Below are 25878 nucleotides of genomic sequence, written 5' to 3'. Positions count from 1 at the left end.
AATTTCTCTGTGTATTTTAAACATTTCCAGAGATGTGCTAAAATGTATTAAAAGCACAGCAGCAGACATCTAAGGCTGAAACATTAGAAAAGCTTTAGAAGGGGATTTCTGCGCGAGAGCAGAAGGGATGGTTTGGGTTTGACCTTTGCATCAGGGAAGGCAACGCGCTTTAACCCTTCCCATCTTGCTTTTCCAGAGGATCAGCTGGGCGACTTCTGGAGGAGCGCATCCCTCAGGAACCTGAGGAAGAGCTCTTGGCTGCAGGTGGCAACAGCGCTGGCCCCACGGGCTGCGTGAACAGGGCCACAGGTGGTCCCCTGCACGGGCCCGGCGCCACCGAACGGGGACACGAGCTGCACTCGGCCAGCGCGCCCGCGCCTCGCCCGGGGCTCCCGCGCGGCGCAACAAGGCGGGCACGGGAGACCAGGGAGCCGCAAGCTCGGCACCGACGGCGGGGAGGATGCCACGGCCGCGGCCCTATCTCTGCCCCGCCGCCGCCAGCCCGGGGGCAGGCGGCCAGGGGGCCCCAAGCCCGTCCCCGTCCCTGCGGGGCCGGCACCCGCCTCCCCCCGCTCACAGCCCCCGCTCGCCGCAGGCAGGTGCGCCGGCAGGCCTCGGCCAGGGGCTGCCGCGTTATCCTGGCGTGACCCCTCACGGTGCGAGCGCCGAGCGGCGCGGCCCGGCCTGGCCGCGCTCACCCGCGCCCGTCTCCGCCGCTGCCGCCGCCCAGCAGGCGGCGCCGTTCCGCACGCCCGGCAAGCGACGCCGGGGTACGTCACCGCGCGGCGACTTCCGCCTCCAGCCGCGCGGGCCGCGCCGGGCCCAGGCGACTTCAGCCGCCGTAGCCATGGCGGCGGGCGCGCTGCTCGCCCGTCACGTGGCCTCCACGCGCGGCGGCGCGGGGCGGGGGCGGCGCCCAGCCGGCGGATGTGGCGGCTCCACGTGACGCGGCGCCCCGCGGGCAGTTTTGGCGGGCGCGGCGGCGGCTGCGGGGGTTGCCTGGGCAAGCGCGCCGCCTGCGGGGAGGGCCGCGGCCGGGGGGCGGCCCGGGTGCGCTCCCGGCGCGCTCCCGGCGCCCCGAGGCAGGGCAGCGGGCGGGCCGCCCGCCCTCAGCGCAGCGCTCGGCTCTCAGCCGCTTTCCGGAGCGCGCCCCCGGCCCGCGGAGCCCAGCCCTGCCCGCCGGCCCGGCCTGGCTGTGCCTCGTCGGGGGCGGCTCTCCTCCCGTCCGGCCGCTTGCCTCCGACCCCCGAGCTGCCGGGGGCCGTCGCGGCCTGTCGCCAGCGGTCGCTGGGCCCGGGGCGGGAGAGGAGGGGCTGGCGGTGGGGAGCACGGCCCCCCGGCCCGGGCCCTGCCTCTGCTTCAGGGGAAGCCGGAGGAGGAGGCGGCACAGGTCACGGCTGGGCCTAACGCCGGGATGATTAAAAGATTACGTGAAAGGTGTTAGGCTCTGTAAGCTTTCCTTCATCCCTGCAGTCTAGCCATACCTTCCCAAAACCTGCTTTCTGCGCTGTGTTGCAGCATCTATCCCAGCAAGTGACTGCTTTGGTTTATGTGCAGCCATTTGTGAGCCTCCAGTGCTAAAGGTATGGCTGTAAAGTATATTTGCTAAGGGTGATGTTTGTAATCTTCTGGTATGGAAATTGTCTGGCATATTTGTTGCCCTTTGGAAAAATAAAGTTTTATATTGTTTTATGAAAGCTGTAACTGGAAGCTGGAAGTACAGATAATGTCAGAAGAATAAGTTTGTTTTTTCTGGTAGAGGCTGGAATTATGTATTCTCCACTTGCTGAAGTGGTTGGCACAGCTCGTAAACCGTTAGAGCATCTAATGTTTAACATCTAGTGTTCTTTGATGTAAAAGTATAAAAGGATACTGGATTATGTGTGTCATGAGAGGTAACATTCTTAATCTTCTTACCATGTTTTTGGAGTTATTGTCCAAGAGCTTACATAAGGATATCTTACTCAACTCAGTCTGGGCAGTCTGCTATAATTTCTTTTTTTTTTTTTAACTTCCAAAGCCAAAGAGTCGGGTGGTCTATGGATGAATAAGGAGTGAAAGCAGGAAGCAGTTGTCACAACTTGCCTGTCAAAATCAATTTACTAGGTAGGTAACAGTCCTGTGTACTGAGAGGGCTTCATATTGGGAGAAGTTTTATTTAATGGTAAAAGCATTTCTGCAAATGTTTAGCCCTTTTATACATTACATACCAGTTCTCAGCCTGGAAGATGCTAGGGTAGTTTAATGCTGCTCTACATATGCAGTTTTGGAAGTAGCATATGTGTTGAGCAGTGTGATATACAAAGGCTTTGTTGCATTTTGAGTGTGGGGTATATTTTATACCTGAGAAGTTCACACACGCGTTAGGGAATGGGAGAGGGCAAGTGCCATTGGCTTTCTGTCTCAGGGCAGACCAAACCTAATGTCATCCTGTAATCTTAAAGACTTTCATGTATTTATTGTTTACTGAGTCCTAAGCACAGCAGAGGTGATGAAACAACTTGTAATGCCAGATGTCTCCCGTTTTGGGGAAGAAACACAGAAAGGAATAAAAGCTCTTAAAATGGCTGAGAAGTATTACTGCAGTGGATTCTTGTTTGATCATTGACAAAATGCTTAAGTATGGGTAACTGAGAGCTGTCTTTTGGAAAAAAAAATGAAGAGAATAATATTTTATTTATCCCTGAAAGTTTTTAAATGCTGAAACTGTTATTTTGGCAATGAGTATTTTGATGATAAGAAATCTGGGTAATGCAGGTATGTTTGCATGGATTGTCTTCATTCTGTAAGTAATTTAGATTAAAGGTGGGAGGAATGAAATCTGGCATCTCTCAAAGTTTGGATTATTTTTGCTTATAGCTCTCTATGAAAGCAGCAAATCGCTAGGTTACCTCTACTTTCAGAATGCCTTTAATTAACTTTATTTTTATTTTAAATCTTAGTCTTTAAACTCAGTTGTTTGGAAGGTAACACCCAGCTGGAGATTATGGCTCATCGATTTTCAAAAGAAGAGTTAGATGAGCAGTTTGAAGAGTTTCTGAAAGAGGTATGTTTCAGACCAAGGTCACATCCCTTTATTAAAATACAGGGGGGGAATTAAGCATGGAGGAACATGAAATGGAAGATGCAGCTGTGCTTTTATCACATTCACATAGCTGTCTTATGTGTGGGTCTTTGCAAGGTTTTAACTTCTTCGCTATACTTAATTCCTACTAATCTGCTCTATTGAAGTCAAGAGAACAATTTTGTGATCAAATATTTTGTCACTGCTAGCTTATATCTTCAGAAAGAGCACTTGCTTCTTGACTGTGTTTCAGTTTGTGTTATTTAGTAGCAAAAGCTTCAAATTGATATATAATTGAAAATGAGATTAAAATTTTTTCCTGTATGTAGACACAAGTTACATTATAAGAATTCCCTTATTTTTCTGTGTAATATCTAATTTGACTGAATTCTATTTAAAAATTCTTGTATTAATCCTAACAAAATGATGTATGTTGTAGTGATTACAAAATTTTTATTTGATTCCTTTTTATTCCTCGGGGTGCTTGATGATTTTGAGTACTGGCAAAATCATGCAAGTCTGTGGGTAACGACTTAAGCTAACAATTATTGGATGTGGTCAAAATGCCCTAACTTGGTATGTTTTTGTCACTGCATGTAGACCTGTAATTTCAAAATTTACCCTCTGGTCTGTCAGACACACAGTGTAGTAACCCTAAGATATAAATACTGCATACATAAGACCTTTAATAGGTTATATGACTGTATATAAGTGTAGCTAATGATGGCCGAGGATATTCTTGGGATCTGTTATATGTAATATATGCTTAAAGTTTTTTTTAATGTAGAGATTGTGCTACAGTTTACTTACAAAAAATGTAGGTGCTCAATTCTATAAAAATTGCCACTTGTACTATGTGGTAAAGATCTGTAGTAACCAGAGGCTTCTTTGTAAAGAAGATTTAGCTTCCCCAGGTGAGTCTGTTACACTGCCTCGACTGTGCAGCTTGTGTGTTATTTTTACAGATGGAGAATAAATGTAACTTCACAGAGCAATACTAAATTGAGAGTACAGAAAACTGAAATGCCATCTGAAAGTTAAGATTCACAGATAACTTAAAGGTAGATTTTGGCCTTTAATTTGGTGATGTACTTGAGTTAGCATTCTTGAATTACAGAAATTGTTCATGTTAGTAAAAATAGAAAATTGGGCTCTGCATTTCTGTCAAATTCTTTACTTTCTATTGTTATGAAGGGAGTTGCTCTGGGGAAGAAGAGGAAGAGGTTTATTATTTTATTTATTTTGTGAATCTTGTCAAAATTCCGCATATGGTTGCTTCTAGTATTTTGTTCCTCATTGGACATGCTGTTCTTACTCCTCAGCTATTGCCCATGTTGAGAATGTTTGAGTTAGGAGGAAAAAAAATAAGAAAATAGCTGTATTGAATTATTATAAGTGGTATTTGGCACGTTCCAGATAATGTAACTTCTAACAACTCATGTCTTTCATGTTTTTTATAATTTCAAACTGAAACTTTTGGAAAGTTTTAAGCTTTCTTAGACGCATATACTGCCAATCTAGTCATTAAAAATATGCGTTCTTTTATGTTTTGCTAGCTAGATACAGACCCAAGTAACAATGACGTTATATACTTTCTATTACTTTATATGTGTGCATCTTCTGTTATGTCCCTCCCTTTATTTTTGTTGTTCATTAAAGGTGTGTACCCTTATAATGTTTGAAAAATGAGAAACTGTTGTGCTCTGTTCTTTGAAATAACTGTGTAGGTGATGTTTGTGTTGAGAGTATAACAGTGGGGGTGGGTGGGGGAATAGCAAAAAATTCATTAGTTTGAGAAGACAATATTGCTTAAGAAAATCTTTCAAAGAAGAAATGGAACAGGATGGTTAAATAACTCAGTGAAACTGCCTTTGGGGCAGCGTATCTATGTTTGCAATTAAAACATACAAAGTTGAAAGATTGTATATACAGTTGGATGATGCAGGTCTAATATGAGGATTAAACCAAAGTATTTTGGCATATGTGCTAAACTTTAAAAGCTATCGGCAGAGGATTTTCTAGGCTTTTATCATACAGAAGGAAACACAAATGTGTAATAACAATTACTCCATGTAGGATAGGTCTTTTAATGATTCCCTCTGCCTGGTCAGGCTTATTCCCAATGCCTTGCCAGAACTGCCTGTTGTCATCCATGATTATTCTCTTCCTCCTCCATTGTCTTTGTGTCTGTGATCTTTCTGCTCCCCACCACCCGTATCTTGCTTTAGCATGCTTCCCTTATTGTCACTTTAATTTCCCTTAAGCGTCGTCTGTTATATTGGTATAGCTCCTAGGTTTTCAGAGTAGTGGCTGTAAAACTCCACTGCAGTGTGAGGAGCTCTTTCTAATACACAGTGCTTCAATTAGTTGTTTTTTTAAATGACACTTCAAGCAAAGCAAAGTTATGAAAAAGCCATTGTCTGCTTCTAGTCTTCTAGGTTGACTTTTATTCTACTTGTTCATGGACAGCTGAGAGGGAAGGCTTTCAAAAGGAAAGGCTATACCATATTTATTAGAAAATCTGTATAATGGTACCTGGAAGAATAACACTACACCTTAAACCACATTTGAAAAACTTTGTAAATTTTTATTGAAAGATAAAATGTATTAAAATACTATTTCGTACTGAAAATGTAATCTGGATTAGGCTTTACTTACTGAAAAATACTTGTTTCATGAAACAATTACAATGACTAGTCATGAAAGTCCTGAGTGTTTTAGATCCAATCCTCTATTACTTACCTACTTTAAGTTCTTTCATGTGTATAGGAGGTGGTAAGCTGATTATATGCCATGCAGTTGTCTCAGTTCTTAAAACTGACTTTTTTGACTTTTATTTAAGTTGAGATTAAATAACTGACGCTTTTTTTTTTTAATTATTATTTTGGTTTGGGGTTTTTTTGTGTCTTTTCCTGAGAGGCTGACAGGCTGTTTTGTAAAAGGAAGAAATCAGTGCTACTTCCTGGTACTAAAAAGCCATTGCAGGTCCAAAAAGTTGATAGATGTCTATTTACTTTTTTTCCAAAGGAATTAAAAACCTGTAAGTTTCACTTTTGAGACAACTGACATGTTGGGAAAAATGCACTAATATTTTTATGTCAGCATTTCTTTCCCAGCTGCTGCAACTTCACTGTCTGCAGTTGACAAGATGGCTGAACATAGAAGGTTTCCAGAACTCAAGAACAACCTGTGGGAGTTGCAGTTTCTTTAGTTACAATACTCTAAGGAGTATGAGCATCGCTGAAGTTCTGCTTGCAGAGTAGAGGATACTGTTAGTCATAAAAGAAACAGCAAGCGATAACAGAGCTTGCATCAAGCCTGTCAGTACTTCTAGCTAGCAGGAGGCAGCCCACCCTTCAGGGACAATGGCACTAGTACTTGTGTTGTAAGGAAGTTGTTATTTATAGGAAATTTATTATGAATGTGAAAGTTTTGTTCTGTGTCACTGAGCCAACTTAAAGAAATTGCGATACATCCTGTTGCCTAGCAGCTTCATAATTCATTAAAATTGTGTCTTACTGAAGTGCAAGGCACAGAGCACTTAAACATTCTTTTTGAGACTGTATGACAGGCATTTAGTTTTCTCAAGTGAAACTGTAAGCTCTAAAGTTGTTGGTCAGAGATACTTGTAAGAATATTATTTTTTTTTTTTAAATGGTCGTTTTGGATAATTGGCATTTGATTTATGGATGTTCTTGTTAGGCCTGTGTAAATTAAAGTGTTAGATATATAGTAAAGGTAAGCTTTTATGGTAGTGCTTTTTAAGCAATAGGAATCAGGTAGTAGACTGCAAAGGCTTGTTTTAATATAACATCCTCTTGTGTTTTACATATTAAATACCCACAGTCCTGTTGTCTCTAGTATTTTAATACTATCACATTTTCTTATTTGTGTCTATTATAAAAGTGAAGCTTTTGAAATTGTCCCATATGATGTGTTTTGTATGTGAATTCTTTGTTTCTTACGCTTTATGGTTTTTGCTAACTGTTCACTGTGTTCTTTGGGACACTTTGGGACAATTGGTTTCAACAGTTATGGCTAAAAGATAAAAATAAAAGTATGCCACTACCCTTAACCCAATGTTTACTGAGTTCAAGCACAAAGAATACGTAGTACATGAGGTTGCAGTGCACTAGCTTAATGAATATATTTCCTTGTTCAGTGTCTGGACAGCTAATTGTGGCTTTGAGCCTGCTGTAAGCCAGAAAGAGCTTTATTAAAGGAAAACAGCAGAGATTTGTTTGTTTTTTAAAAAAGCTGCATCACTTAAAAAAAAAAGTTGTTGTCTTATGAAGTATCTTTAGGTCTTTTCCTTCCTGTTACTCTTCAGTAACTTCAATTCATAGAATGTTCATATTCGTAGACTTTTTTTCCTCCATTGATTTAAGCCATCAGTCAAAATTGGCATGGATGACTAACACACACAGAAGCTTAATGCACAGAGTTGGGTAGGAATGGCTCTGACATTTCTACTAATTTCCATAAATGCAAAGTATAAAATTAATTTCTAAAGTCTGATTTCCTGGGAGCTAGAATGTTGCTTGTGAAGGTTTATTTTTAGAATTTTAATAATGTTGTTCATGTACAAAGCAAGGCCAAGGCTAAACTTTCTGCTGTACTTCATTATCTTCAGGGATGTAGTTGGGATTTTGGTTCTTACATTTTGTAGCTAATTGAAAAAGGATTGATTATGCTGTTCCTTTGTACATATACTCTAACAAGTAGTTAACTTTTAACATACCCAAATTCTGGCAGTGGGGTTATTATATTATGCCACATTAATATAGTTATTGTTTCTTAGTCAACTTTGACATGCATGTACAAAAAAGGCAGGCAGTGGGGAGTGAAGAGAGGCATCTGAACTCAGAAGTCTAGAACTCAGTGGCTGAAAGACAGTTGAACAATGCGAATATGTAAAAGCTGTCTTTAATGTTGTATGCAATTGACTCAGTCTCTTTCAGATGATTCACTTGGAAATTCGAAGAAAAAATCCAGCGTTCTTGAGACATTGGGACAGCCCAGGAAAAAAGAAACGAAGAAAAAGAATTCAGTGCCATGGTGGATCTCTGAGGAAGATTCAGACGATGGTGGTAAAATAATGCAGTTTTGCAATTTTTTGGCCACAGGGGGTCAGGCTAGTACTTTCTTAGACTTCATACAGGCCTGGTTTCAGGTTAAGTTGGTGCCACTCAAGTCTAGAAGATTACAGTGCGAGTTTGTAAAGCATTAAAACCCAAATGTAATTGTTGGGGTTGTTTTTTTTAAAGGATCATACTCAAGCTGTAAGCAAGCTTTCTGCTGCTTTTTCTGTAGCTTTCGAGTTATTAAAACTTGTGAAGAGTAAACACGTCATTAATAGGAAGATAATTAGAAAATCAAAACCATGAATTCTGCTGAAATATTTGTGGGTGTGTTTTGTTACCAGCATGTTCCTTACACTGACCTTTTATAGATTTCTTTTGTCAAAACTGGAGAGGAAAAAGACCCATTTGTGTAATCTTACGCAAATTAAGTATTTGTAATAGGTTAGGGAAATGCATAAAAAGTTTTCAACAGCAGCTGATTCAAAGATGTGTGTCTGTCAATATTCTCATCATTTCCCTTGGCAAGAACTCAAGGGGAAAAGGACTGTGATTACATGATTGCTAGGCCAGTATTGACTTAGTCACATAGTTCTGAAAGAAAATACATTATTGTTTGTAAGGTTTCCACCCCTAGTTTTCCATGTCTTCGTTGCTTTCTTATTGGGTAGTAAAGCCTATGAGTAGTTTCCACAGAGTGATTGCCTCTTGTGCTTATAGTAATTGGTGAAGTCTTATTTTCATGATTTGTATAATTTATAACTGAAGCTTAACAGAAGGTTCCAGAATCAGTTTTTCACTTGTCAGAGTTAAGATACTGCTGGTATTCTCCAGTTTTAAGCGTAGCTCTGTCCTGTCAATGTTGTCATAGTTAGGAGTCGAATCTTAGTCAGCATTTGTGCCATTTAGGCATAACCCTAACAGGTGTTGTCTGGACGGCTTATCTGTCTCTAACCTTTTAAGATGTTGTTGGAAAACTCAAATGGCTATGAGAGAGTTCCTATCATGTAGTTATGAGATACTACGATTTCCTTACAGCTTTTCAAAAACTGGAAAGACAGAGTGTTCTTGCTGGGCAAAGTGCGCGAATTAAGCTGTTAGCATGACCTCATTTTTCTACATAATATCAAAGTTTTCAGGTGTCTTCAGAAGTCAAGCATTCTTCCATGGTTTTTCTGAGATGCTTGAGGCAACCCATAAAGCACTTTAATGCTTCTCATGCTGCTTAAACCAGAACACACTGGAATAGGTACTTAGAAGACAGGGTGATTACAAATTTTAGAGGACAATGCTTGTGTGGGTTAAGTACAATGCAGAGCAGAATTAGAAGAAATAATGGGATTATATCAAGTTGTTCCAATTCTATCACTTTTATTTTTTCAATTAAAAATATCTTATCAGCTGTGTAATTTAACTAGAAGTAAAGCTATTAGGACTGAAACATACTTGATCTGCAGTTTATTGACGTATAAAATAAAAAGAGTTCTGGTAAACTTCTTAAGGTCTCAAAAAATGCTTCTCCTTTTAATAGGAAAACATTCCGAAGATGAGCCTACCCAGTTTTGCTGGTATGGAATACATTTACTTGGAAAAGAAGCTAACCTGTTCATATTCATATTCTAGATGAAGGGGCTGGATTTTTTGGAGGAAGTTGAAAGTAATCTGTGTGTAATGCTTTTTGAATCAAAGCAAAGGTCCAATGTGTCTTGGCAGTTGGACATAATAAAACTCAGAATACGAACGTGGGGCAGATATGCTAGATCTGTGTGCTGAATTCTTCCCCATGCACCATTTTTGCCAGTCAGATTGTTAGGATCTGTACCTCTGTTACCAGTTTCTGCATAGAATTCTGTGCTTGTGTGACATACACAGTAAGCCATATCCCACCACCCATATGCCACCTAGGAACAAGTATTGCCAAGCAGAGGGGCCTTAAAATTTTGCCAGAGGGCTTTCCAGGCTCTGTCTTGGCAAGAAGAGGACAGCTGGGTGGTGTGAAGCAGAGCTCCTGGTTGTATCATCCCATCAGGAAAGGGCTGTATTTGTCACACCGGACACTTGGAAACGGTAGCAGCTGTATTAACGTATACTGTGATAGATGAGGAGCTGCCTAGCACAGAAGCAATCTGTGTTATGATGAATGCCATTCTGCTAACTAGTTGTAGGGCAATTAACTTCCTGTCAGAAAACAGTCATTGGCAGAGGCCAGCTTGGCCACCTTCAGTATAAACTTGAGTTTTCCTCTGCGGTTGTGAAAGTACATAACTTTTATGTGGCTATAACTGAGAATGATGAATCCCACGCATAAAGGGTACACCCTACAAACTATGCTATGATTTTGATTCATGTAGATACACTTGCAATATTTTAAAATGACAGGTCAGGTGACCTTAAGGAGCTTGGTATGGATAGGCTTCTAGAACTGCTCGTTTTTTCCTCTCTGTGTGTCTGTTTGTATTTGACATAGTACTTGGAAGCATGCAAGACAATCTAATGTTTTCCAAGAGATGTATGTTGTGTAGTACGTTGTTCAGATGTATTAATAGTGGATAAAGGCACAGAAGCATTGCAATATTAGTTACTGCACAGGGTGACTAAGAAGATTATTTAGATTTGTAGCTTTGTAATGTTATTAAGTGTGCCCTAAATAGTAAAATAATTGTCCTGCAGGAAAAAAATAATATTGCTGTGATGATAATAAAGAAATCAGCTGAATTTAATTTCTGAGAAGTGTAATGCTGACATGCTTTGTAATTTTATGGAGATCCTTGTATATTCTTCTAGGCTTGAACCTTCATGTTGGTTGGAGTTAGGACTTCATTAACAGGCTGTCAGCTAATAAAATTATTATTTTTGAAGTGTTTTGTCATCATGGACCAAATTTATGTAAATGTGTAAGTCTTACCTCCACCCACAGTGAAGCACTGCGTTACAAATTTGTGTTCCGTATATATGAATTGATGTGTTTGGCACTGTATAGAGATATTGTTATATTAACAAAGTATGAAGTCTGGGTAATCAGCTTGAGTAATGCACCAAGCTGATAAATTGTTTCTGATTTGAGGTTTTCATTTTTAGTTACTTCATTATCTATCTATACCATGCTTTCTCGGAAAGGCACAAAGAGAGATGACTGGAAGACTAAATACACGCTATGCATTTTTTTGTTGTTGTTGTCTGATTGTTTTTTCCAAGGCATCTTGTTACAGAAGTGCCAGGAGAGATTTAAACCAATATCCGATTTTCACTTGGTTTTGTAGATTAATGGTAAGCAGCATAGACTATTTCTGTTTGTTGGGCTGAGAAGTATAAAGTATATTTTAAAATATCTCAGCTTGTTATTCTAGGCACGTTGGAACTCCTTGTGCTTCAGCTTTAAACTGAAATGTGCAAATATGATTCAAGATACTGTCTTCCATATTTGACAGGTTAAAGACCTACCTCTAACGTCCTTTCTATTTGCTTTTGTCATTTAAATGCTGAAAAGAAATTGGATAATAAGAATTCTTGTCTTGTCTTTCTTGCCTGTCTGTTTTTGCTGTTTGTCTTACTCTTCAAGATTTTCAAACAAGATTTGTTAAACTGGGAAAAGAGAAGACACTGATGGAAAGCCATGCTGAAATAGTGGAAAATAGTGAACAAAAGAGTCCCTATTCAGATTCACAGTCTGGTATTTGATTAAATATGTCTTGTTATATTTATTCAATATCAGCTTTGTATCACTAGTGCGTTTTCTATAGAAAATCCTTTGCAAATTGTCCATTTGACCATAGCGCTGTCACTGAAAGCAAGCTGCCACTTACTTCATTTGTCATTTCCAGAAGAAAATAACAACTGTGTGAGCTTCTGCTCAGTTGTCATTAATGTCATTAATCACTACATATCTGATGTGGGACAGACAGTATTGAATGTAAGCCGTGGGGGAGAATAACTCTGAAGATCTGAACAAGTCAGAATGTTTAGTAAACAGAAAATCTCTTACACTTTTCTATTTCATACTCAAGAAATATTAATATTCACTGTCCTACTTTTTTTTATTGATGTGATTCTTTTCCCTCTGCTGACCAGTAGGCTGTCTGGTACAGGCTGCTCCTGGAACAGAGAAAATATAGTTGGTGTAATAATGACAAACAAAGTTTAATCTACAAGATTATTTTAGTCAGTGTCACTTCAGATTCAACCTTTTATGTGAAGTCACTTTTTATGCTATCTGAAGAGATACTCTGGAGCTTAATTAAGAATTATAAACATAGATCATGAAATACTTTTGTGTACAGAACAATAGCAGTTACCTTGTATCTACTAGTTGAAATGTGGCTTTGGTGTTAAATTCAAGCAGATCAATAATATTTTGGAGAGCAATGACAAAGAAATATTTGGCACCTGGTCTTTAGGTCACGTTGGTTTCTGCTATGTAGCCTGTAGAGCATTTCTCTGTGTTAGCTTTCTAGAGCATATATGCTGCCCTGTTTTCATAAGCCTCCTTTGCATAGAAATAGCTATAAAGCATCTTGGTCTGGGAAATAAACACTAATACTGAATCTGTTTCTCGAATTAGGCTTAATATTTGAAATAGGAGCAATAGGAGGACTTCGGTAGTTATTTCAAATTACTGTTTTAAAAGGCATAACATTAGTTAGTTATTACTAGGCATTAGTTATAACAGAAGGCATGCTGTCAACAGTTTTAGTTTCCCAGTAAATGTGGAAGAATATAAATCCAGAGAAGTGATGTCTCACTAGTGGACTTGGATGTCAGTTGAGGGAATAAAGGACCCAGGTGTTGTATTGGAACGGATATCTCATCACATATCCTCATAGTCCTGTTTCTGGATAGCAGAAGTATTTGGCCCAATCCCCTAGATGACTCTTGCTCTCTCTTGTGTCAAGGTAAAGTCAGAAGACCTGTAACTAAGAGTTTTCTCTGAATTAGCCAGTTTAGAAGCACCTTCCACCCTGGACAATTTGAACAAGGAAAAGTCTTAACAAGTGCATCTGGGTAGCTTAAGGGGTGTAAAGTGTGCAGTGTGACTATCACGTAAGTACCATGAGAGAGCACAGTTTTCAGCATAGGTACTGTTATTTAAACTTAATTCTACTAATGTGAATGGAAGGTGTTTGGTTGTATTTGCTGCTAAGCGAGTCCTCACAAGGGTCTGAGCGAAGAACATGCAGTTCTTGTACCTGACAGTGATAAATTCACACTTACGTACCTATGTTTTTCTACTTTTCTTTGAACCAATCTAGATAATCTTTCAAAACTTGTAGTACAGAACTTCTCATATTGTTTAAGTAGTTTTACTAGTTTTCTTTGATTTCAGGTATTATATTGAGGCACTAGAGCCGTGTATTTGAATGCTAGGTACATGTAGAGTAAGAAGGAATTTGTCTTTTTTTAAAAAATAAGGGGGGGAAAGAGTTTTATTCTCAGAAGTTAATACTTGTAACTCTAGTTGTAGATTGAATTATCTATAATTTTCTAGCTATAAGAAACTGAACTGCATTACTTTTTTCAGAAGTGTCAGTCTGAATTCTCGCATCTTGTTTTCCTCTTTATTCCCTGTCTGTTTTGTGTAAAAACTTATAAATGTTTGTGTACACTTAAAAGTAGTTCCCCCTAAACCTTCTTCCAGTGCATCTTGCAGCAAGGCTTTATCTAAATTCAAAATGCTGGAAAAATTTCATAAGGACAAGAAAGATTCATATTTAAACAAAGAAGAAGGAAGCCTCACTTCTGACAGTCCAGGCAGTTCTGAGGGTAACAAATTTACTGTATTTTGTATGATGTTAGAAAGGTAAAATGGCTCAATTCTAACAGTCCTGGACAGATTAAGGAGAAAAGAAGTTACTTTTTTAAATAGATATTTATCGTTGTAGGTTTGAGTACTTTGTATTTATGTTTTTAAACTTTTTCCTGGAAGTGTGGTAGTTAGAAATGTTTTTCTAAGTGAAACTCAGGCTCTTACTTAAATTAATTTTGAGTGGCAGAACTTCAAAAAAGAATATTATATATCGTTAGCCTTACAAAATATTGCATATGAAGATATAGGAGTTCAAGAAGACTGCTACTTCAAGAAATTTGTATGAAAAGTAACACCACACCCCACTCCCCCATGCCCCCCAAATAAATCACTTCTGCAAGACCCACACAAATCAGTAGGACTGTTCAAACAACCAAAAAACACACTGAAAAGAGACTTTGAAGTCCATCCAAGTGGATATTTTTTCCAAGTTTGATAGGTTTCTCAGAGTTCAGATTGTGTAGGGTGAATAAAAAAGACATTCTTGCCTTCATTAGCAATGGTAGTATCCCCTGTAATTTGGGGTGTGTGGCTGGGAATTGGAGTGGCAGAATTGCAAAACTCAATGACTGAAAAACAGTATTTGACTTTCAGATTATTATGGGACATGCTTTTTAAAAAAAAGCTCTGGTCTGGTTTGACAAACTTAACAAAAACTTAGGAAATATTAGAAAGCTTGCATAAATCCCATGAAGCCTTCAAGATCAATGCAAGTCTGTTCAGAAAGTTCATTGAGCTTGAGATGATTTAAATAAAGCAACTCAGGAAAACATTTTTCTCGAAAATTTTGTTCTGTTAAATGTTCTAATTGTCTTTTTCCCATCTCCTTTGTTAAATATCTTACATAGGAGGGCAGTGACAGTTTATCTTTGATTATGATAGCATAGTGCCATTGAAAAATAGGGTGTGGGAGGTCTGGTGAGATTATGGCTAATCTAAAGCTTTGGGGGGAAAAAAAAATAAAATTGTGACCCAACTGCAAACAGAGTCCTGTTGGCTGTCTTGGTAACTAGGATAGGGTGCCATCTGGGTAAATTACTTTAAATTACTGCATTAAGTTACCAGAGAAATGGACTATTCATATTTGTTCACTCCTGTTTAGTGTTTTGAGCTTTCCATTTTATACTTTTCAATGCAGTAGCAAAATGTATTTATTCAGGTGTTAACTTTGTATACGTGTGGAGCTTGACCTTTAGTTGATGTCTCTGACATTTATTTCTCGCATATAAGGCAAGTCAGTCAGATCTCTGTATTGAGGATGGAGTTCAAGTTAGATACAGGAGCGTGGAAGTAATTTCCAAGATGTAGGGTGCTTAGCCTCCCGATAAAATGTGCAAGGGGACTTTTGCCCCACGTTACATTTGCCCCATGATGAACTTTAGGTTTGTATGTTCTACTTCTTAACAGGGAGTCTCTTATAATCAGAATGCACGTGCTAAGGGCTGCCTGTAGGGAAGGAGGAGGTGTTCAGGCCCTTACTTTCTGCACCCTGCCTCACCCTGGGTACATTTTCAGTACTGAAGGGAGAAGATTCTCCATTGTCATGATATAGGCAAGTATGGCTTTTCTTAGAAAGGGCTTGCTTGGACCTGTGTAGAGGACAGAGTAACAGCCCAGAGCTGAAGCACTTGCTCAGCACATGGAAGACTGGTTTAGTGTTCTTGGTCTGAAGGGTTGTTGATGTACGCATCTCCTGCAGTCTCCTGCCAGCAGGAAATGAGTGTTGTCGGTGCTTCACCCCTCCCGCTATGTGCGGTACAAGGGCACAGCTACAGTCTAAACATCATTTGGCCAGACAGAACAAAAAATTCTGCGTTTATTTTACCAACTGGAGATTCATGTTGGAAAAGACAGACATGGTTTCTGTTCCCTTCTGTGAGAACTGTTAAATCATTTCATATGTCATTGGATTAAATGCATTAGCAGCTTTTCTCCTAGCCCTTCTCCTAAGAGAACCTCTGAAGAATCTAAATATAAATGTGTGTGCTTTAGGGGCAAGAAGGGACTTGGCACTGCTTTTTAACTAGTAATGTCCTGCAATATTTGGGTTTTAGTTTTCCATAAGGAAGTTAATAAGGCAGCATTCTATCCAAGAGCAGAAGTCACACAGAAAGTTGGGTAAGGTGATGTTGAACCCTCACAACAATGAAATTACAGTAAGGAGAGCAGCTGCATGTTGTAGTTGCATAAACATACAGAATGAAAGAACTGGGTGTTCATCAATGGCATTTCAGTAACTTTGGTTACTGTTTTTTACCTTAAAGCATTTAATTTGCAACAAATGAAATGTAGCTGGCTAAACTGATGGCTACTATTTTCAAAAATTTGCCGTGCTTTCTCTGGGGCTGGTAGATCAAACAATACGAACAAACTTTTAACAAAGAAGTGTTCTGTATATGGTTTTGTCTGCGTGATTGTTTTCTGTGAGTAATGTGACAGTAAGTCAGTTTTTACAAGCCTATTTAACTAATTAAACAAGATCTACATACCTCATAATAGAAATGGAAGTTAAATGAATGTGATTTGTGAGACCGTATCTTTGCTGTTGCAATATGAGATTAAAATTGGTGGTTGTGGAAGATGACTGGAAGACTGAAATACCGTACAAACAGCTTTTAGATGATAGTCAAGCATATTGCAACTTTTTTCCTAGGAATGTTTGGAGCCAATGGAAGCTTTGTCAAGATACGGAACACTTCACAGCCTATGGGAGAAAGTAATGAGAATATGCATGTGGAAAAGATGCAGCTTCAGGAGAGTAATGGGGTTGCTGTATCCTTAAGTAGAGACAGCCTGGAGACAAATGGTGAGAACAGAGAGCACAACCTTTTCATTAATTTAGCTAGAGCTAAATAAATTACTATTACAAGCAGTTTACCTTAATTCATTGCAAATCGGGATTCTTCACTTCTGTCAGTTGCATCTCGTGAACTGAAAGCTCCTAGTACTAGTTTGTGATGATATGATACTATTAATACGTTATGAGTCTGTAGTTGTTGTTACTTATTATGACTATTCTACATGGACATACAGCACAGACACAGTTAGTTTAATCTTTGTTTTGAAATTTAGATTCAGTTTTAGCTTCTGGGCCTAATCACAGTATCATGGGAGTTGGATTGGATACCTTGGAAGAACAAAAAGAAAAAGAGATCTTCTTTGCCAAACTTGAACAAGAAGCTTCCTCTACTATTGATTATTCAAGATTAAATAAAGAGCTGGATTCCAGTGATTCTGTCATACTAGCACCATTTGTACGGTAATTTAGAGGGAAGAAAAGTTGTGGACTGTTAGTGGTAATGGGCACGTGATGGATGTATGATTTCAGTCAGGTTTCTGTTTGTTGTGGTTTGGGTTTTTATGAAGGCAAGGACAGAAACGAGCTTATTAAATGAAAGTAAGATGAGAACATGACTTTGTTTTAAGTGGACATAGCTACATAGTCTTGTGCATAGCTTAATAGTAACTAGGATTTAACATTCTTAATTGTAAGGTGGAACTAAATAAAGAGTTAACAACTGATATAGATCAGGAAAGGTTCCGTGTCCCCTTAGACATGGTGTTACAAATGAATCTAGAGGAGAGATACAAAATTTTCTTAGACTAGGGCAATCCATTTCTAATTAGTTATGTGAAAATAGGTTCAAACATGTATGAGAGAAATGGGTGAAGGGGGATTTCAGGCTGCTGCTGCTAAATATGCTGAGTGCAGAGGAAAATTCCAATATGAAAACAGTTGGAGGGTCAGAATTCTTGAGAGTTTTCTGTAAGGACAAAACTTTACAAGAAAAGGGGAAAGCAATTTGTTTGTGGTTTGGTTTTTTTTTTTTTGTTAACACAGAATGAGAAGGTCGGAAGACAAAGCAGACCTGATGATAAAAAGCTGTTCGAGAAACTAATGTAGATATTGGAGGGAATGCAGAAAGGGAGTGATTTAAGAGTTAGATTGAGACTTTTAACTATGAACAGTTGTAAACTTAAATCTTTAATAATTGCTAACATTTATCTGCCTTTCTTACCTATGATTTGATACGATGGATGGATTCAGGTTTTTAATTCTATTGCTAATTGTAAGAAGTATTGAAGTTTGGAGTTAGGAAAAAGTATGTTTGTTTGCTGTCCAAGAAGAGATTAAAATTTTCATTTTGTTTCTCAGAAATGAACAAACTGGAAAAGGAGCAGAGGAGCCCGCACATGAGGAGAAATCTGGTAATACCATCTTTCTAAATTGTTAATTTGAAAACTCTTACCTTTCTTGGCTTGTCGTGGTGGTTTTTTTTTTGTTTTTTAATTGCCGTATGTACACTAAGAAATGCAAGAACTTCATTAAGAAGATTAATAGAAATGGAAGTGTGGATTAGTGCTCCAGTTCAAATGCAGAGTCTTCAGAAGATGTCATAGCAGGGTGTCAAGAGGATGGCGCAGGATCTTCATGTTTGTAGTGGGATGTAATTTAAAGGTCTGGAAGTAGGAAACTGTACTACAGTCTCATAGTTTCTTCTAGACTATGTGTTGCCTTTGGAGCTAGTCAGAAGACTTGACTTTTTTTAAGTTTCAGATTCATAAGATGGTCCAGCATCCTCACTGAACCTTTTTGTTTTGAGTAATATGTAAACCAGTTGACTTCTGTTCCCTTATCACCACTGTTGTGGGTAAAGCTTTTTTTATCTGAAAAAAATATTTTATCTGTAGTTCTTACATCAAGCCTTTTAGGCTGCCTTTGCATTATGACTGTGCAGCTGTTATTCAAACAGAGGGCTTTGTTGTTTGCTTTTAGTTTTGTGCCCTTTTTTTAAAAAAGTGGATTTGTAATCTAGTGTGATATAAAAGACAAACAGGAAAAACAGAAAAACCTGAAACCCAACTATCAATCAAAAAATGAAGAAAAAATTACCCTAACAGTGAAATGTGTTAATGTTTGAGTTACTCCAGTGTCTTAACTATCATCTGTATTTTTGTACCATCTTTTCATGCCTGAGTTTAACCTCTGTAATCTGCAATATTACTCTTACTTGATTTTTTTCCCCAAAAATTTCCATGCTGCACTCCTTTCGTCTTCCTTTCACTTTGTCATTTCTCTTTATTTCACTCTTCATTGCTAGCATATGATAAAGAGTGTATTCCTGTAATTTAATCAACAGATTGTATTTTCAAATTTATATATTTAGCTGAACTTTAGAGCTGTCCTGTTGTCAGTCTGGAATTTCCCAGACATAAAGAGGCCGTTTTGTAAACCTTATCCCAGGAAATCTTTTCTCCTTTTTTCTCCTTGAAAGCTTGATTACTCTGTAGACTGCAACAGATCACAATAGTTGCAGCAGAGATGCTATAATTTTTTAGCTTTATTCCTAACTAAGGGGTTGAAAATGCCTAATTGTTATGGTCAGGTTTATGAAATTGACACTTCTAATTTTTAGTAAACCTGTTTCTGTGGAATAGCTGGAAATAACCAAGCTCTGTGTTGTGTGTGTTTTGGTTTCAAACTGCTATTTCATCAAATAGCAAATGAAATAACATCTAATACATGTTCAGGAATAGCATAAGCACTCTGTGTGTCTTAAGTCAGAATGAGAAAGCTATTTTCAGCTGATCTCACTTCTCATGGTCCAAACCCAAAGAGAATGCTGAAATAGTGACTTCTTTTCATAGAGTAGTTTTTACATATGAGTTAAACCGTGTGTCAGTTGTATTGGTGACAAAATACAGAGAGAACACTATATAAACCAGTATTTTGCAATTCTTCTACATTTAAGCGTTACAAGTGATGCAGACATTGAAGCCTCTCGCCACAGGAGCTGAGTGGGGGAGATGTGCAATAGGGCATCAGAACTTGTGGAAGGATCTAGGTAACTGAAGAAAAAACATACGGCTTGCTTGTAAAATTCATTCTTTTTGACACACTTGTGTTTTTAAATAATGCTTACTCTTGAAAGTAGCCGTTGGGCCCCCAGAGCAGGTCAGAGGAAGCAGAATTACAGGTTGTGAGCCTAAAAACTGCTGGAGCTGTCAAAGTGGATATGCAGAGTACTTTGCTTACTAGGGGGGAATTAACACCGTTTCACCCCTCAGTGACAGAAAATTATTTAATTCAAGTATGCCTGGAGGAGACAGAGGTAAAGTATAATTGATCGTAAGAAAAACTTCATTTGAATTTAGAGATAATAAGTGTGACTTTGACTGTGGTTTTATTACAACACCCAGTCTTGAAACCTTTCTGTTGCTTTTGTGAAAGGAGTAATAGTGGCAGTACCTGTTCTTAGACAATAGATTGGGGAAAAGGAAATGGCTTTCCCTTACTGCTTTGTCTTCCTTGAATATTCGTTGTATTTGATGTTTATTTTACTGTTCAGGCAGCTACAGTGAAGACTTTGAAGAAGAAACAGATGCTAATCCTGCCTTTAAAACTGAAGGAAGCCAGATGAATGAGAACATCATGTCAGGATTTGATTTAAGTCCCCAAGAACAGGTATACCTTACCAAATGTTTATATTACTTGCATGATTTGTAAAAACTCTGCAATATATAACTGCAGATATAGTAAAACTTTATATAATATGTACTATCTTAAAGAAAAGAATATAGTCATCCTGCGACTGGTTTGTTCTATTAAGGATACACGCTTTCCTATGATAAATCACTGAAAGGATTAAGTTCTTCACAGGGTTTCGTGTTTACTCCTCCTTCGAATTAAGAACTGTGGATGAGCTCAGGTTGGAGCCTCAGCTTCAGAATACCTACTGGTTAATATCTTTCATGGAGCTATTAAGGTGGTGTCTTCACCAGCAAGTGACACAGACTGAGGGAAGTAGTTCTGTGAAACAGTTTGGACAGAAGACCCAAAATCTACACTGTCTGAACTTTGAGGGTATTTACTGTCAACTAGCTTAGTCAGATTTTTTGATGTGGAGCACGTGTTCTGATTTGGTGTTTTATATGAAAGGATTCCGTAGAGCAACCCCGTGTTCATTGGTAATGGGTAACTGTGGGGTTTTTTTATTCTTTTTAAGTAAATTTATTAAAGTAATATTTCTAATAAATGTTTGAAAAAGACAAATAGAATGGAAGTGTAATGTGCTTACTGCTACATTATTTTCTTTTCTCAAATTATGATTTAAGAGAACCAGGAAGGTGCAAAAATATTATTCCATTTATGCGGAGTAGCATTTACTTCCTAGTCACTTGTGAGTGGAGAGTACAGAATGCTGAGGACTTTCTGGCATCCTAAGGAGAGTTTTAGAGAAGCGCATATTCTTGAAGCATGAAGAATTGTTAATTCTAACTTCCAAGAACTATTCTTAGGTTTTAGGCCAACTTTTAAAGTTCACCTAGATTTTTTTTCCTGTGAAATTCAAACAGTAATATTTTCTCTTTATTTTTGTTAGAAAGAAGCAAATGCTGGCATGCTGGCTAAAGGTAAAATATACTTTGATTAGTAGGAGAATATTAAATGTAACTCTGAAACTTGCTTACCTGATTTTTACTATTTTGATATTTTTGACCTGGTTTTATTATGTTCTGCTGAAAGTGTGGTGGACTGAAATGGTTAAAAGTTAATTTACATATTAGCACTTCAAAGTGATCATCAGTGTAATTCTTTATTTTACTACCTCTAGTCAGTACTCAGATTTTGATGCTTGCAATCAGAGTTTACAGTTTTTACCTTTAATGGTGTTAGAATATATAGCTTTTTTTGCATGTTTAGGACATCAAGATAAGCTTTGGTGTACTTCTAATTCTAGTGTACCCAGTATAAATAAGAGAATTGTGTTTTCTTTAATACATGTCTTCTTGGGTTTAGTTGTATTACTTGATTCACAAGATTCAACTACAGAAGTTCAAAAGGCTGTTGGAACATCAGGCGTAGCTCTAGTTGAACATCATCTGCCTGAAGAAGTCAATAGAATTGAAATGAATGAAGCAGGTAAGAGTTGGGTTTTTTAAAAAAAATAAACAAACCAAAAAGCAGCAGCAACAACAACAAAACCACAACAAAACACAACCCCCAGAATCTTTCTTTAGTAGATTTAGGTGGCTTTGATGTCTGTCTTCATTTGTTCGTAGGTTATCAGTGAATATGAAGGCCTTGGCTTTTAGTAACAGATTGTGAAAGGAGGAGGAAATATTTCAGAAAAAAGTCATGTTTCTGCTAAAAAGACACCTTTTTACGCTTGTTTTTTGTAAAGGTGCTTTTGATGTTGCAGTTTGATTTTTAAATACTATCTCCTTTTGTTACTCGTTGTAGCCAAAATTCTTCTGTGACAGCATTGAACACAGTTAAAACATACATTCTTTTATCAAACTTAGTACAACAGTGTATGCTACTTATATCTAGAGTATGGCTCTGATGGCATCTGTTAAAATAGTTATATATGCTGTTAGTGTTAGTACTGATAAAATAGTAAGGTGGGCAAGGGGGGTGGAGAGGCATGCAAACTGTAGATGAGACTGTTTAGTATGTACTAATGAACTTGGCAACTATTTATTTTTATTGTAAAATTGAGATTAAGTTGGTTTTTTTTTTTTCATAACTGAAATCACTGTTCTCAGCACATGACAGACCAAGCTAGTAACTGAAACACGGGCTCCATTGGGATGTTGCCCAAAATAGATAATCCTGTAGTGTCTCTTACGAGCTTGCATTTTTCACAGGCACTTCCTATGGACAAACCACCAGTGACATCGAAGCATTACACCAAGCATACCAACATATTGATCAGTCTTTGGGTGACACTGATGAGCAAAAACTGCACGATTCTGCAATGGCAATCTCAGAATGCTTAGTGCAAGGTGTTTCACAAAATAGTGACATCTGTTCAAAAAACATGTCAACTATTGAATCAGGTAAATACTAAAGGCAGGCATGTATTGTACAAGCATGTAAAATGAGTGAAGTAGTAATATGTTTAATACTTCATTTATGAAACATTTTAAAATGTTGTCCTTTTTAAAAATACTTTTTTTCTAAGGTTCTGTTTTGTTTTATTTTGCACTAATTAGATTTACCTACTGTCGAAGAATTGATGAAACCAATTAAAGGACATTCATGTAATGTCAGAGGGTTTGATGTGGAGCCTGAAAGGTACTTATTTCAGAATGCATTGTAAAAATTGCTCTAACTTAAGTCCAATAATTATTTGTGAGAAACAACTTACTAAATAACTCATCACTCTTTTTCCTTAATTAAATACTGAAATTTCTTTGTCTTGCACCAGCATTATGGCATTTGCAGCGAGTTTGTACAATGCAGGCATTTGTAAAATGAAGATACAGAGCTAATTGGTTTAGACCAAGGATTCCCAAACTTGGAGTGAGAAGCGTTGATGTTGATGTTTGTCAATCATTTGGAGCAGCGTTCCTCGCTCACAGCTACCGCAGGATCTCTTCTTTCCCAGTCTTCTGCTGTTTCCCTTCCCCCGTACATGGATTTCAGCCTACGTCTTATCCTAACTCTCCAGCCTCTGTAATCTAAGATCAAATCCTCTTATTCTGCTTACTCTTGTGATTTTTACTAACCTGCGCTCCATACCTCTTTCTGAGTTGCTCCAGCTGTCGTGTCTAGAGCAGAAAACATAGGCCCTGGAACTGTCAGAAATAGGTTATGATTAGCAAATGAGTTTTGGGAGCTTATCGTGTACCTACACTCAGCGGAAATTACCATTCGTTGTTTTATTAGCATTAATTGCATGCTGCAGATGTTCATCTTGTAGCTGAGTTCGGTACCTCCACAAAAACAGTCACTACTGGGAAATAGCTTTTTGTTCCGCAGTGTGGGCGTGAATCTGTTTACATCTGCAGGGTTGCTCTTAAAAGGGGCCTAGTGGCGCTTTCAAATTCAAGCAGTCTTTACAGCTGATACCTAAAGGAGTATCACTTTTCCAGAGCGACAGAAAAGCAAAGGGCAAAAGTCTTGTTATGTGTGATTTTATTCCTTTCTCTTGTAGTCCTGTGAAACTGTTAAGCAGCGCAGCAAATGACCTTGTCAGCCACATGCCCTTTGAAGAGCACCAGGATAATACAGTTTGGGAGACAAACTTACTTGAAAACAGAGAAGAGGGCATCTTTCTGCAGACAGGTGTGAATGGTGATAACTTTCAGAGGGTGGCTGAGAAAGAAATTCAGACCAGTGAAGTACGGCCTGATGTACTAAGAGAAAAAATAGTACGAGACTTTTTGCTTTCAGAAGGCAGCAAAACTAAACAAGTAAGTAATATCAATCAGATTTTTATTATATGGAAATATATTTAAAATGTGTATGTTTTTACACTGTCTTTCATTTGATTATGCTGTGACGTTTAGAAATTGAGGCTGTTTTTGTTTTTCTTGAAACTCTCACGTTACCATTGCTGCTGTTAAAGGTCAGGCAAATCCACTGGACTTTGGGACCAGTGGGATTCTTCCTATCCCAGCCCGGTATGTGCAAGACAGCTGCGGTTCCGTGTCCCCAGCTCGAGCTAGTAGTGGGTCTAGGCACATGTTCCTATTGAGGGAACACACATAGGCTCAGAACAGAGAGCATATCTACAGAGGACAGTCAGAAATACAGTTCAATAAGAATATAGGAGACACTGCAATGATCGGTGTTGGGCTTTGTCAGACAAATGTACTGACCAGCAACCCGGTCATGTCACCACCTTCTTTAATCTTATTTTCCCTCTTTATTTCCCAGACTTGTTCATACTTGATCCACCTTAATTTCTCCCTTTATCTAGTTTTTATCCTTTCAATAAACATCCTGTATGTTTTGCACATTCTCACAATCCTCTCAAACACTGCATAACACGATTTGCGCAATTCCAGATCTTCTCCCTGCATCCCCATATTCTCTTCTCCCCTGCATCCCTTAAATTAGCCCCACACTTCTTTAGGCAACCACCTCTTCTATCTGCAAGGCGTTGCAAGGAGAGAGAGTTGTTTGTCTGATTTCTCCTGGTGGATTTCCTACCAGGGCCAGAGCTCAGCTTTCTTGTTTGCTGGTCTGAGGAGTTGGGTGCTCTGTTTTTGATGATCGAGTTTGGCAGGGTTCCTCTGCCTGCCACTGTTCCTTTCTTCATCGCTGGGCTTCTGTGTGCACTGTGACTAGCCTTTAGTCACAAGCTGTGCTTTTGGTACGCTAAAGATCCTGTAATGTAGTAATAACTTCCCAGAACAATTAAACAGAACCAGTACAAAATACCTGCGTTTCATATATTTCTGAAGTAGTAAAATTCTGCAAAATTACATACTATTAATTCAGTTTAAAATAATGCTTCCCACTGCCCCAAGTCTTACAGCTGTGTAATTCTTGTAACTGCTTCTGTGTTCTTTTCAGTAATGGAAGCTACCTTCAGATTACACTAGAGCCTAACACTTGTTCTAAACGCGTGCGCTCTTGTCACAGGCTCTTCAGTCTGGTTCCTTGAAGAATGAAAGATCAGAGTCAATGACTACTAAACCAATGTTACACAAGAATATCAGAAGTCCAGCACCTTTACATAAAAAGAAATCTTCATATGGTCCACATGGAGTGGTTAGAAGTTCTGGGTATGGGAGACTCACTTCAGTCTCAAAACAGTCTTCTCCAGTTAATGAAAAGAAATCACCAAAAGAAACTTTCAAAAAGACGAGCATGAAAGCCAAAAGTCCTGCAGACAGAGCAAGATCTAAAGGTAATTCTGTTGCAAGAAGTATTGAGTTTTAAGAGCCAGAGAGCTTTGCTGTTCATTCTTCACATTAAAAAAAACAAAAACAAAAACCAAAATGTTGGAGAAAAAATCTAAACCCAAACACAATTAAGTACTGAGTTTTCTTCAATATCAGCACAAAGTTGCTGGAAGAGACTTTTAAATAAAGCTTTGCACTGTTGTCTTGTTTCATTTCTACTCCCGTATACCACCACTATGTTTGACACTTACCTATTGTTCACCAGTAGGACCAAAATAATAGAAGAAGCTGGT

The 25878-nt window shown here is 38.6% G+C and overlaps 1 protein-coding gene across 10 annotated transcripts in view; it reads left to right on the top strand.

The window, feature by feature from the left end:
* Window positions 1-1040: 1040 nt before the first annotated feature.
* CEP162 (centrosomal protein 162) overlaps window positions 1041-25878 on the top strand; it is a 51796-nt gene continuing 26958 nt past the window's right edge. For 2 of the 10 annotated variants that reach the window (XM_037391007.1, XM_037391005.1), the window contains exons 1-16: window positions 1041-1583; window positions 2021-2106; window positions 2943-3046; window positions 8016-8154; window positions 11705-11815; window positions 13753-13902; window positions 16599-16751; window positions 17018-17204; window positions 18102-18154; window positions 20296-20411; window positions 21328-21358; window positions 21744-21866; window positions 22595-22786; window positions 22943-23024; window positions 23887-24145; window positions 25323-25590. In XM_037391007.1, the coding sequence (XP_037246904.1) occupies window positions 2987-3046; window positions 8016-8154; window positions 11705-11815; window positions 13753-13902; window positions 16599-16751; window positions 17018-17204; window positions 18102-18154; window positions 20296-20411; window positions 21328-21358; window positions 21744-21866; window positions 22595-22786; window positions 22943-23024; window positions 23887-24145; window positions 25323-25590 (1924 nt within the window). In that variant the 5' untranslated portion in view covers window positions 1041-1583; window positions 2021-2106; window positions 2943-2986. Of the gene's footprint in view, window positions 1584-2020; window positions 2107-2942; window positions 3047-8015; window positions 8155-9676; window positions 11574-11704; window positions 11816-13752; window positions 13903-15352; window positions 15498-16598; window positions 16752-17017; window positions 17205-18101; window positions 18155-20295; window positions 20412-21327; window positions 21359-21743; window positions 21867-22594; window positions 22787-22942; window positions 23025-23886; window positions 24146-25322; window positions 25591-25878 lie in introns of those variants that run through there. The other 8 variants (XM_037391008.1, XM_037391012.1, XM_037391011.1 and 5 more) reach the window with 8 other exon arrangements.

The sequence above is a fragment of the Falco rusticolus genome, chromosome 6 (assembly GCF_015220075.1).
Source record: "Falco rusticolus isolate bFalRus1 chromosome 6, bFalRus1.pri, whole genome shotgun sequence".
NCBI lineage: Eukaryota > Metazoa > Chordata > Aves > Falconiformes > Falconidae > Falco > Falco rusticolus.
The sequence above is the reverse complement of the archived record's forward strand: the minus strand, read 5'-3'. Positions and strand labels throughout refer to the sequence as shown.